The sequence below is a fragment of the Acanthochromis polyacanthus genome, chromosome 20, assembly GCF_021347895.1.
Source record: "Acanthochromis polyacanthus isolate Apoly-LR-REF ecotype Palm Island chromosome 20, KAUST_Apoly_ChrSc, whole genome shotgun sequence".
Taxonomy (NCBI): Eukaryota; Metazoa; Chordata; class Actinopteri; family Pomacentridae; genus Acanthochromis; species Acanthochromis polyacanthus.
In genome coordinates this window covers 19,060,437-19,072,322 of record NC_067132.1, presented here as the reverse complement: position 1 = coordinate 19,072,322, position 11,886 = coordinate 19,060,437, and the positions used below count along the sequence as shown (strand labels likewise).

The following is an 11,886-nucleotide window of genomic DNA, read 5'->3' as shown; positions in this document are numbered from 1 at the left end:
GGAAAATAATGTCTGCATCATGGAAACAACAAAATATGTCACAACCTAAGGGACAACCAGCTCAACCACACATGACAGCAGTAGCCAGCCTCCTCACAATTCACTCTTTCTGCAGTTAAAAATGTCAATATTTTCCTAACTTTCATGCCAGTAAAGTGAATTGAAATGGAAAAATAAAGGAAAGAATGTTCACATGGGTATAATGTCATAAAAGTGGGCTGTGGCATTGTGTACAGTGACATTTGATTGAAATTATATAGAATTCTGTCATTAAATTTGCTAAGCTTATAAGAAATTGGAAACAAACATCCATTTTTGGCTTAGAGCGAAGGCAAGCGATGCCCTGGAGACATCGCCAGTCTATCACAGGGCAACACAGAAAGAAAGACGACCAAGCATATACATTCACACCTATGGACAGTTTATAATCACCAGCTAACCCCTGCATGATTTTGGACTGTGGGAGGAAACCAGAGCACATGGTTAGAGCCCTGGTATATTTTATGAACAGCATTTGGTGTGTCTGTTTGAAAAAAAAATCCATACAGGTGATTCAAGGAGTGTCTTACTTTCAAATACGCCACCAAGTCTGCAGATATCTGTGGTAATAAATCATTAAGGGTAATAAACCAGCAATCCTGTACATGTACAAGCTAATAAAAAGTTTCTGATTATGTGCATTGTTAAATTATGTAATGATTAGTCTGGAGATTAAGGCATTGACATACAAAGTGCCATATAAACCTGATACTGATTAACTCACCCAAGCAGTAAATAAACATAACAACTGCATTACTAAAATGCAGTTTACTGACTCACAACATGAGTATGCATTGTTTAAGAAGCACTGTTAATTTGCTATGTTAAGTACATGTTGCTGCAATTGCCTGATTTAACTTAAGGTACTGGACTATAATTTGCAATGAAGAATTGTAAAATTCATTATTGTGATACTTTAACTTTAGTATAAGCTGTGTGTGCTTGTTTTATACTGTTTACGTGCAATGATGCATGTTATTAACTTTGTGTGTTCTCTCTACTGTAGTTTGTTTTTTTTCCCTGTAGTTCTTTGTAGGTATTTCTGCAGCTGCACAAGTCTAATCTGCAGAGGCCAAAAAAACCCATTTGAGTGGCTCTGCTTGAGGTCTGTCCCTGTTTACAGAGATTTTTCCTGTCAGCTGTCACCATTGTGGTCAGTAAAGAAAATGTCGTTTGGTTTTCCATGTACAATTTTGTAAGATTTTAACTGTAATTTTTAAATTAGTCAGGTAATTTGATGGATTATGTAATATTGTGGGTTTGTAATCTAGATTTGAGCTAGTCAGATTAATTTAAATCTTTTAATTTAGTATTTTTTTTTCATTTAACACTGAGAACTTACATCCTTTGCTGCTATTTTATGCTATTTTGAAATGAACCCAGTACTAATTTTTGTCATGTGGTAAAGAAACAAAACAATTATAACTTCATTTAATAGTATTAAAGGCGGACAACACATTTCCACTGCGTCTGTTTTCTCAAACCATATAAAAAACCGTCTGAGGTCTGTTAACTTTCTCATAGTGCATCCTGGGAAGTCTACTTATGCTCATTTAATTTAATGAGTTGAATGAATTCTCAGGACAGTTTATTCATTCAACTCAACATTTTAAATTGAAACGACTCAAGTTAAAGAACTCATGTTTTTAAGTTCTAAAGTGTTTTTAAAAATTAAAATCAGACATTTTATCCTCAGTTAATTAGAAATTTGCAAAACTCATGTATTTATAGTAAGTAAGCCAAAAAAATATATAAAGATTAGTTGATTTGATTAAGCTCTTTTACGGCGCTTTACAGTGTAGGATCGTAACCTTAATATTTGAATGAGTCAGATAAATTTGCATAATTAATACGATTGTAGAATCCAAGCCTTCACCATTTGAACTTGTAACACCAATGTCATTTCCCTGCAGGCAAGCACTGCGGCTTAACAGCTGTTGTTTTATTCAATGTGCTACATAAATAACAGTGACTTCACTTGTTTGCTATTTGTTTTAAACGTTCCATAAACTAAATCCAAACTCATATCTCAAGAAATCAAATCGTAATGCATCAATATGGTATATTTTAAGAATTCCCTGCGTTTGCAAAATAGTTGTGTTGAGGTTTTGAATTTCAACAAGACTTTGTAGATATCGGAAACAATCAGGCACTGTTCAGGGCAGCTAAAAACACAGGGTCCTCGGCGGAAGGACCACGCTGAGAGGTAAACAAGCGATGTAGCGTTAATTAACACACAAACATCGATTTTAGTTGAATTAACTTGGCGTGTAACCGTTCGTGGGGTGATGGCAGATGATAATGAGCTGGAAAAGTAAGTAAATATGTCGCTGTTTGTTCTTTATTACCTGTAAAGCTGCTGTTTGCTCACACTTCGAGGCGGGTTACGTCCATAACCGTAACGCCGCTCCGAGGGTTGGAGACGTATTTTTGGTCCACAGCTGTTGAATTTATTTTGTTGTAAGACGAGTGAGAGTGTGTGTTGGCTGTAAGGAAACAGACACCGGTAGCTGGCTGTGCCGTGTGGTTAAAGGTCGACTAAATTAGTGGCTCTCCTCTGTTGATACTCTGCTGATTCAGCAGCTCAGGTCAAACCAGGACACCGCCGCTGCCCCTCATTCACTCCTAATGACTCACTTTCTCTCACATACTTCGCATCACTCAGTTTTCTCACACTTAATTAAATTATTCCCCCTTTGGCTCCCTCTTGAGGTTCTGTGCCATCTTTGTCCTCGGTTTCTCCCCCCCAATTCGACCCCTCCGTATGACTCATTTTGGTGCTTTTCTTTGTTTATCCATGCAGACGTGCGGTGGAGGAGCTCCTCAGGGAGACTGACAGAGCTCGGCTGAGAGCAGAGACGATGGGCCCTGCAGGATGGTGAGCAATGTGTTTCACATGGCATCTGTATCAGCCTGTGCACGTCTGTCATCTGTGCATGTGTAGCTGATGCTGATCCACTTAACTGCACTTGTAAGTGGGCAGCCAGATTTAATTTGTGTGATACATTCTCAGCTAGTTTGTTAGCTGAGGTTTTTAGAACAGCTGCATCTTTCAATTAACCATCAACTGTTTTGATAATTGATTAATTGGTGTGTTTATTTTGAAGAAAATAAAAGTCAGACTTCTCTTACTGCAGCTTCGTCGATCAGATTATTTTCAGGTTTCTTTGCTCCTTGAAGATTGTAAACTGAATATTTTTGGGTTGAGGACAAAACAAGACCATCAAAGGCATCACCTACTGCTTTAGAATAAACTTATCAACATTTGTCACCATTTTATAACCCCAAAAATAATCTTTTTTTTCAAGAAAATTAATAGACAGTGCAAATAGTCATTAGTTTCAGCCTGAGTTTTCAGCAGACTTGGCTCAAATTTATAACTCTTGGCTTAAATGAAAATTGTCACACTTCTTCACAACTGTAGTAAAACGATATATTAAATTTGAAACAATATGTATAGCTTCTCATTATATGATGTAATGTCTTTTAGGAATACCAAATTGTCTTGCTACGCCATTTTTATGCAAATTAAAATACTGTCATAACATTTTGTTTCTCAACTAAGAAATATTTCCATGCCACCTGTCCTCAGTGAGTTAATATTCTCAGTAATGTTAATGTTTTAGGGCTAAAAGGGCCATTAATGTGGTTGTTAAGAGAGGCTGGCGGATTGTCAACCTGGTCAAGTACTATATCAGGTTCTTTTATATTTTTCTAATTATTGGTATTATCTTTTTTATGAATCAATTTCTGATTAAATTAATTTATTTTAAAATTCCCTATTTTGTCTCTAAGGCAGCCTTGTATTTCTTTCTGTAATTACGTTGCTACATGATAATCTGATTACAAGTAATAATCAACACTGAAGGATAAATGCTGACACAGTTGTTTTATTAACCGTGTAAAATAGACATAACCAAAGTTTTGTGTTGGAGTTTGTATTTGTCTGAATTTTGATGTCAGATTTTTATTTCTACCACAAATATATATCGGTTCCCAGTATTGGCTATCAGTCTCCTTGATTACTAATAATTGGCAAAAGTATCGGCCTTGATAAAGTCATATCAGTCAACCTTTGTTGTTATGCAATTTTATACAGTTTCTATGCTTGATATATTATTAATTAATGATATGAACATTGAAACCACTCTGTTAATGGGTTAAAACCGCTCCATAATGATAAATGTAGGGGTTTTGGTTTTGCTGGTACGCTTTATAAGATGCATGGTATGGTTAATTTTGTTGCTTATTTTGTCTTGGTGAATTTTAATTTGTCATTTCAAGCCAAGCCTTATTTGAAAAATCTCCTTGGCAGCAAAGAAAAACAACTCAAAAGAAGAGTTTAATCACATCAAGCAGTTTCCAGGTGGACTAACTATTAACACTAAAACCAAGGTCAAAAATTTAAATCCCCAGTGTAAATCTCTGTTTTTTTGGAGGTTCTTTGCATTAAATTACACAAAGAGGTGCTAAATTCTATATGAAATCACTAGACAAAGGATGAAGAATTAAACCTGAAATTAGTCTTTAAAATAACCTTCACGTGTTAGCTTTTTAAATCAGTTTCACATGGATTCAAAGGGCAGAAAATCCCTCAGTATCCTCGGTGGTAGCCACAGCTCTGAGCATGAAGGCCTTTTAAAGTTAATCTCTCCTGTGATGTGGTGTCACAGCTATTAGCTCTGATCCCAGCAGTGAGCATCCATCTGTCTCTGAGAGGTAAGTGTGTAATCTGCGGGGTCACACTGTCTCATAGCTGAAACAAATGTGTCTTTTCACACCTCTGTCAGGTTGAAGTGCCCTCTAAGGAGCACCAACAAACGCTTCCTCCTCAACACCCTGCGCTCCACTGGCCTGCAGCGGCGCAACGGTGAGCCCAGAGCGGGACACTCCGCCACAAGAGGGCGCCTGAGGAGCGGATCCCCAGAGAGGAGCAGGAGCCGCAGCAAAACACCTACCAGAGATCCCAGGAGTAATGGAGGCCACAGAGACCATAAACATCATCACAGAGACAGCCGCAAAAACAAAGATAAGAAGCTGGCTAGAGATAGAGACAGGCACAGAGATGACAGAGACAGCAGACATGCCGATGGACAGAACACAGACAAAGACAGACACAGACTTGATGGGTAACTGTTTGTTGAGGAGCTCTGCTTCTCCAGAGACCAGGAGCACATAGGTGGACCTGAAACTGAGCTTTTACTGGATCAAACGCCTCAGAGCTGCAGACAGGTGGAGAGAATCTGTCCTGCTCATCTGGAGTGTTGGAAGGAGACAGAAAACTTTATATTCCTGCTGTTAAAAAGGCACTAAGTAGAGGAGTTTGGCTTATCTTTTGAGGTTCAGTAAGCGGTATTTGATCCCCAGTAGCAGCCAACATAAAATCATTTTAATGTTCTTTTTTTTTAGCTTTTCAGTAAAATGTGGGTGAATAAAATGTTAATTGGCCTCTATTTTCCCAGGAAATACTTTCGTCACTCTGATTTTTGTCTTCTCCCTACTTATACCACCAATGATATGGAATAGAGGAGGCTTGATTTCAAATATAATATCCTTATTCACTGCTCATAATGTTTACATAAGCCATGCTGCTGTCGCCACTGGGTAAGCACATTTTATCGCGTGTCCAACTTTTTGACATGTGTATAGCAGCTATCACAAATGCTTTTGTTTGTCAAAGGAGAAAAAAAAAATGTTTTCCTGACACTCCTACATGTGCCTGACTCTCAGGAAAGGATTCATTCAATACAGCTGTAATACCAACAGCAGCTTTGCTAAAATAACAGTCCAGTGATTGCATGCAGACATCATTTCCACAGGTCTCTGTGGGGTTGTGGGCCTTCAGGTCAGCAGATGGACATTTGCTCAAGCGTTGAGTCTTGTTTATGTCTTTCCTATCCATTTGGCTTGTTTACATGTGTTTGAACTTGCACTCTTTTTATTGTTCCACAGCATTTTACACACGTGACAAGGGTCTATTACAGCAACTCTGAGCTGCATCACTCCTCCCTTATAGGCCATTACGCAAAAGAAACCTGACTGGAAATGCGTTTAACGCTCCTCATGCTTCATAAATCTCGTTGTCTATCTCCACTGTAGTGGGGAATAGCTTGGGTTAACTGTTTCCTTCCTCTTTGAAACGGTGATCAAATATAAACACCATTAAGCCATACTGCAGGGGGTGTTTTGTATAGAATTGGTTTGCTTGAACTTTATTGCGTCGCTGAGTGCCCCATTAAGATACCGTGCAAAGTGCCATAATTGCTTTTGAAGAACTCCGTGCAAATAGTCCGTTGATAGACTCTATGGAGGTAAAAGCCTGGTCGTGTTGTACGATTTGCCTTACAATAGGTAAATTAGGCCTATCTTATAGCAGCGGCTCCACAGTGTTGGGTAAGGTGCGCAGGCTGTGCAGACACGCTCGGTGCGTACGGCGGTTAATTGAGTTCAGTTTCTCACTCCAGCCTAATTGGTTTACCACGAGAGCTGAGGTTTAATGGGGCGAACGCCAGGCCGCTGAAGGCTAATGGCCAGCAAACATGGCGAGAGTGCAGCAGCAGCTCTTGTGTTTGTTGTCGCCAAGGGCCCTCCGTGCTGAGACTGTGGCACAGGCGCGCAAAATGGTGTTAAATGATGCATTTACAAAAGTATAATGGGTACATTTCAAACGTCAGAAAAGAAATGAAAAAATGGTGACTGTGGAAATATGGGCTGCGGTGTTTGAGCTTTCCCCCTCGAGTTTCCAAGACAACTGTGTCTCCATCCAGCTCTCTTATCTTGCAGGTCAACCAATGTTTGCGCCCATACATATCGATTTATCGGCCGCAGTGTGCAGACAAGAGGTAAATCCATATAAATTGTCGATTGCTGCTTTTGTTTGAGGACAATCCAACGTGTCCAACATGAGAAACATGTCCCTTCTGGGCGCTCTAGAGTAATACCCCTCTCTAAGTGGAGGCAGGGTCCCGCTGATTCACCTGTTCACTCCTGTGGCGCAGCTGTGTGCGCAGACAAGGTTGGACGCCAGGTAAACTTTGCGGTATTTACAGAGTGGCATTGATTTACGCGCTGACTGTTCAATTTACTGAAAAAAAAAAAAAAAAAAAACGAGATCCCGCAAGCTGCAGAATATCCTGGAAACTGGGAGCAAACAGTGAAACCAATGGCTCAGGCTCTGCGGAGTCACATGGTGACAGAGTGACACACCTGTGCGGAGCCGTGAGGGCCTCGCAGTTGCGCCAGAGGCAGGTAGAGCTGAAGGTCCACGCCGAGGCAGGGCGCAGGTGCGGTACATGTGCGCGAAAACGGCCTCGCAGCTGTCCGGTCCAAGCCAAGCCATGAATCGGGAAGATCATTATTACTCCTCTCAGGTTTTTAAAGACTCCTGCGCCTACCAGAGATCACAGGGGGATGACTACAGCCACAGCCCGCCGCCCTGCCTCTATATGAGCAGGCAGGTCCACTCCGTCTACACACCGCCGTCCATGGGAGCTCTGGAGCAGGCCAGCCTTCCTGACATTGCCCCTGCGTACAGCTTACCCAGCATGCGGGAGGATCCAGGTGTGCCTCAGCTCCAGCACCAGCAGGTGCTCCAGCAGCAGCAGCAGGAGCCCCTCCAGCCTCCAGGTTTTGGTGACACGGGGGAGCAGAGCAGATATCACCTCCCATTCCCCTGGATGAAAACCACCAAGTCCCATTCACACACCTGGAAGGGCCAGTGGGCAGGTAAACACTCACACCCCAGTAAATGTGTGTAAGAGCAAAATCTGATCACCAACTGAATCCGAATGTAAGGTTTCTCTGAGAAGTGATTGATTTAATTCAACAAATGGGCTTCAAACTGAAATGAATAGAATGTTTTATTTGCAGCATTAGTAGATCAGTTTCTACTGAGTCTTTCTAAGGTGTGATGACCTCATGCTCCCAACAATATGGTCCTGGGTGTTTCAGTTTACCTTTTCAGTCAGTTTGCAAAAGGCCCGGAAGGTCAGCGTTTGCTTTTATCAGGTCTTATCGTTACAAAAATGTGGGATTTGTCTATAACTACACATTTTCACAAATCGCCTAAGCCTTCAGTGGCTGGAAACTATAGAATGCAATAGACTGTTGCACACCCAAACCTGCCACAGTCGCTTTTGATTGATGTGGGTCTGGAAGAAAAGGCCCTTTATTGTATTTACGTTGAACTGAAATGTAGTTTTCATCTTGGACAAAATGTTACTGAATAATTCACTGACAGAGAAGGAAGTGTTTTTAATGGAGATGATATCAAACTGTCTAACCAGGGCGTTTGTGTAACAAACAAGTACGTCCTAGAAAGTTGTCTTCTGCTAAAATGGATTTAAATAGTTCCCAGACTTTTCTTGTATTCAAATCCAAAAAGATAGCATTATTCTGATTCACTCACTTAATATAGGTTGGTGGAATAATCAATTCATGTCCAACAAAGTCGTTATTATCATGCGTCATTGCGGCCAACTTTTGGTTAAGCTTCGCCCACAGCTTTTGAAGCACAATTCTGATATAATTATACCGTAATACACTTTTAAATAAAAAATCAGCTGAATGTTTTGAAACTCTAAATTCGGCTTTAATATCAAAGTGGCTGATGTAGAAAGCTGCAGAGGTTTCTAAAATACTAATCTAAGGCAACAGGGAGGAGGCCAAAGACCAAAGCTGCTGTTGTTTTGTCCAGAACATTTGAACCATAAAATATAAATGACTATTCTTGTCATTTATGATTTGTAACCTGGTCATATAACGTGTTTATAATTACAACAAATACACCTGCTTTTGTGTAGCATATACTTGTTTAGGCTCTAATGACAATGTGAAGATGAATTCACTTCTTTCTTTATCGTTAGAGAGGAAGAATTATCAGTGTCTTATATTTTCTGCTCTGATTTAAGCTGTAGATTACCTCAAATCTGAGCGATTTAAGTTTTGTACAAACTAAAATGTCAAATGTGACACTTTTATAAGCAACTTGGTGAACAAGGCTAAACTGTAGGAAGAGTTTTCCTTTTCTCTTTGCTGCTGTTTCTTTTTTTCCGCATGACTTTTTGGAGAAACTGGTGATTGGAGGTCCTACAAAAATTGAGGAGTAGATGGGTGTATTTTTATTTCCAAATAAAATCTCTCTGGTTCCACCCTTTCCATTGGAAAAATTAATCTTTGCAAGTCACAGTGACTAAACCACATAAAAAAACTTTGAGTGTTTGTGCCCTCCGATAGCCTATCACAAACTACAACATTTTATCAATGTAAACTCTGCTTTTATATTGCTGCTGTTTTCTTTTTCTTTTTTATTTGATCCCCGGTATGGATATTAGATGTGGGCAACCACGCGCCCCACATGAGAAATCTAAAAGAAAACAAAAGCGCACTCCACCAAAGTCTTATCTAATCTCTAAAATAATTTACCCTAAAACCTTCACCCCAAAAATCTGCCAGTTAACCTAAATTAAAGCAGGTTAATAGTCTAAATGTCACCTGTTGTTTCTGGACTTTTGCTTAAATCTGAAGTTATTGCATATTACATGTCCAAGTATAAAATAAGCTAAAATGTAATTACATTTTTAAAAACACACCTCTTTCTACTAAAGCCTGCTCATTTCTGTAAAGAGAAACTATTGTCTAAGTTCATGATAATTAATAGGCGCTGTGGGTTTACAAGAGTGCTTGAGATTTTAGTCCAAACAAGGCTGATAACGTTCAAATAACTCTGATAAATGGCATCTACATGGCGTGTAAGGACACTGAGTGTGCTCGTTGTTTCAGGGCCCTATGTGATGGCGGAGACGGAGGAAAACAAGCGCACCAGGACTGCGTACACGCGCGCCCAGCTGCTGGAGCTGGAGAAGGAGTTCCTCTTCAACCGCTACATTTCGAGGCCTCGCCGGGTGGAGCTGGCTCTGACCCTCAGCCTCACCGAGAGACACATCAAGATCTGGTTCCAGAACCGGCGCATGAAGTGGAAGAAGGAGGAGGACCGCAGGAGGGCCAGGGGCGCCGACCCGGACCAGGACTCCTCCATCACCTCCGGAGACCAGGGGGAGGCCGCAGGAGGGGTGTCCTCCACCAACGGACCTCACGCAGCTACCACACCTCCTGTTTCCCCGCTGCACGGCCACACTCTGTCCGCGTCTGGGTCCAAAGAGCCCGCGTAGATCCAAATGCGCACTTAAAACTGGGACCTAAAGTGGCATTTCAAGGATCATTTTACTTTATTCTGATGGCAACTTAACAGAAACATACTTGAACCCCATATTTTAAGGCAGCCCTATTGGGGAGTATTTGTATTTATAAGATTAGGAGGGTGATGAGGGGGTCTCTTTGGATTTCACTGTCATTTCTGGACTGAAGTCGCATTTCTGCTTGATTTGAGGTATTTCGGACACCAGATGGCATGCGGAGACAGCAAAATCAAGCAGGGACCACCTCTTTCCCCCATTAAAGAGGCAGCAACGTAAGGACTCGGTTGCACACCTGTTGTATGGTCACATTAAGTTATACAGTGCATTGTTTTTACCCTCAAACAGTGAATATTCTAGGCCACAACCATGTTGAGAAATGTGTATTTTCCATATTTTTGTCCACTTGTATATAAACCAAAGCGATATCATGTAAAATGCTCAAATAGAATCAGTGATGCACATGTTTTATTGTTAATTATACACTTTGATGGATGAATAACACATAATGCATTTGGAATAAAGAATATATCACAGCCTTTATGCATGGCATCAATGGAAGTTTTTCCTGGTGGTTGAACGCGGCTCGGTGGAAATCCAAGCTGAACTCCATCAGTGAAGGGTCATAGTTTGTTCGGTGCATCACAGAGCACCAGACCTTGGAGACGCAGGCGGCAGATCTTCTTCACCTCCTCGATGCCGCGCTCCCTCTCCACGGCGCGCTCGTTCCCGCAGCGCTCGGTCAGCTGCCGCAGGATATTCGCCTTGTCGTTCATGCGGGCGCAGATGACAAACGGGAACCCGAAGCGCGTCTTGTACTCCTCGTTGAGCCGGGACATGCGCGAGGCTTCGCCGGAGCTCAGCGCGTCCATACCGGCTCGTGCCTGCTCCTCGCGCGACTCCCGGGTCAACGTGCCGCTGTGGAGGTCCCTCCCCGCGAGGTCCGGGTGACACCTGAGGATCCCCTCTTTACCTGAGCACACACGTGGTGACTGATTATTGCGCCTTGTTCGGTTCATTTGATGATCCGCGCGTCATTACGCACAGAACACGATTAATTCTAAAGTCCAATAGAGCTAAAAGACTAATAAAGTGAATAAAAAAAACATCACCTGATTCTGGAAGATCATCGATGAACTCACTGATTGCAGCCTCCAAAGCATTTAAGCTCACAAAGGGACGCCTCGACCACACAGCAGCTGTTATTATCGGACATTTCTCCACCACGTTACCGAAAATATTCACAAAATCCTCATAAGGAAGAGCATTTACAGCGGTGATGTCCATTTTTTTGGTAACACTCTTTTGTGGCTGCACAGAGTGACCTTCGGACAACAAGGGTTAATGCACTGGTGGACGCTCAAAGCAAAGCCCCCGTGTCTGGCTGTGGTTAATATTTGCTAAATTCAACAGCTGCCGGTCATCTGGATCTGAAAATAAGAGTTTTGCTGAAAAGTTTGAAGACAGGTACACAACAGTGATGCAAATTTCAGACGCAGGTTTTCGCAGGTAAAATCTGATCTCTGGCGTCTCCTAGTGCGTAAAATGAGAAACAGTCTGAATTTAAATGCCAGGTCTATAAGGAGGATATGTTCATTATATTTCAAACTGCTGTTCAGACCCTCAACAAGATTTCACACAGTGATGGAAGAAG

The 11,886-nt window shown here is 41.5% G+C and overlaps 3 protein-coding genes across 3 annotated transcripts; 2 read left to right on the top strand and 1 right to left on the bottom strand.

Annotated features, from left to right (window-relative positions):
* The first annotated feature begins 2,208 nt into the window (after positions 1-2,208).
* On the top strand, positions 2,209-5,505 carry si:ch211-140b10.6 (uncharacterized LOC110951852). Its single transcript, XM_022195105.2, has 3 exons — positions 2,209-2,353; positions 2,843-2,917; positions 4,830-5,505. Exons 1-3 carry the CDS (start codon positions 2,328-2,330, stop codon positions 5,170-5,172), a joined length of 444 nt encoding a protein of 147 aa, XP_022050797.1. The 5' UTR covers positions 2,209-2,327; the 3' UTR covers positions 5,173-5,505.
* A 1,627-nt stretch (positions 5,506-7,132) lies between these two features.
* Positions 7,133-10,775, top strand: pdx1 (pancreatic and duodenal homeobox 1). Its single transcript, XM_022195106.2, has 2 exons — positions 7,133-7,764; positions 9,820-10,775. The coding sequence occupies exons 1-2, from the start codon at positions 7,332-7,334 to the stop codon at positions 10,206-10,208; spliced, it is 822 nt and encodes a 273-aa protein (XP_022050798.1). The 5' UTR covers positions 7,133-7,331; the 3' UTR covers positions 10,209-10,775.
* On the bottom strand, positions 10,679-11,666 carry urad (ureidoimidazoline (2-oxo-4-hydroxy-4-carboxy-5-) decarboxylase). Its single transcript, XM_022195107.2, has 2 exons — positions 11,345-11,666; positions 10,679-11,205 (listed from the first exon to the last, which is right to left on the bottom strand). Exons 1-2 carry the CDS (start codon positions 11,517-11,519, stop codon positions 10,856-10,858), a joined length of 525 nt encoding a protein of 174 aa, XP_022050799.1. The 5' UTR covers positions 11,520-11,666; the 3' UTR covers positions 10,679-10,855.
* Positions 11,667-11,886: the final 220 nt, after the last annotated feature.

Excerpts from the sequence above, each read along its gene's own strand:
- urad (XM_022195107.2), bottom strand. The coding sequence starts at position 11,519 with ATGGACATCACCGCTGTAAATGCTCTTCCTTATGAGGATTTTGTGAAT. Across the intron at positions 11,206-11,344 it reads CGATGATCTTCCAGAATCAG|GTAAAGAGGGGATCCTCAGG; the intron begins GTGATGTTTTTT and ends GTGTGTGCTCAG.
- si:ch211-140b10.6 (XM_022195105.2), top strand. The coding sequence starts at position 2,328 with ATGGCAGATGATAATGAGCTGGAAAA. Across the intron at positions 2,354-2,842 it reads GATGATAATGAGCTGGAAAA|ACGTGCGGTGGAGGAGCTCC; the intron begins GTAAGTAAATAT and ends TTATCCATGCAG. Across the intron at positions 2,918-4,829 it reads ACGATGGGCCCTGCAGGATG|GTTGAAGTGCCCTCTAAGGA; the intron begins GTGAGCAATGTG and ends CACCTCTGTCAG.
- pdx1 (XM_022195106.2), top strand. The coding sequence starts at position 7,332 with ATGTGCGCGAAAACGGCCTCGCAGCTGTCCGGTCCAAGCCAAGCCATG. Across the intron at positions 7,765-9,819 it reads CTGGAAGGGCCAGTGGGCAG|GGCCCTATGTGATGGCGGAG; the intron begins GTAAACACTCAC and ends TCGTTGTTTCAG.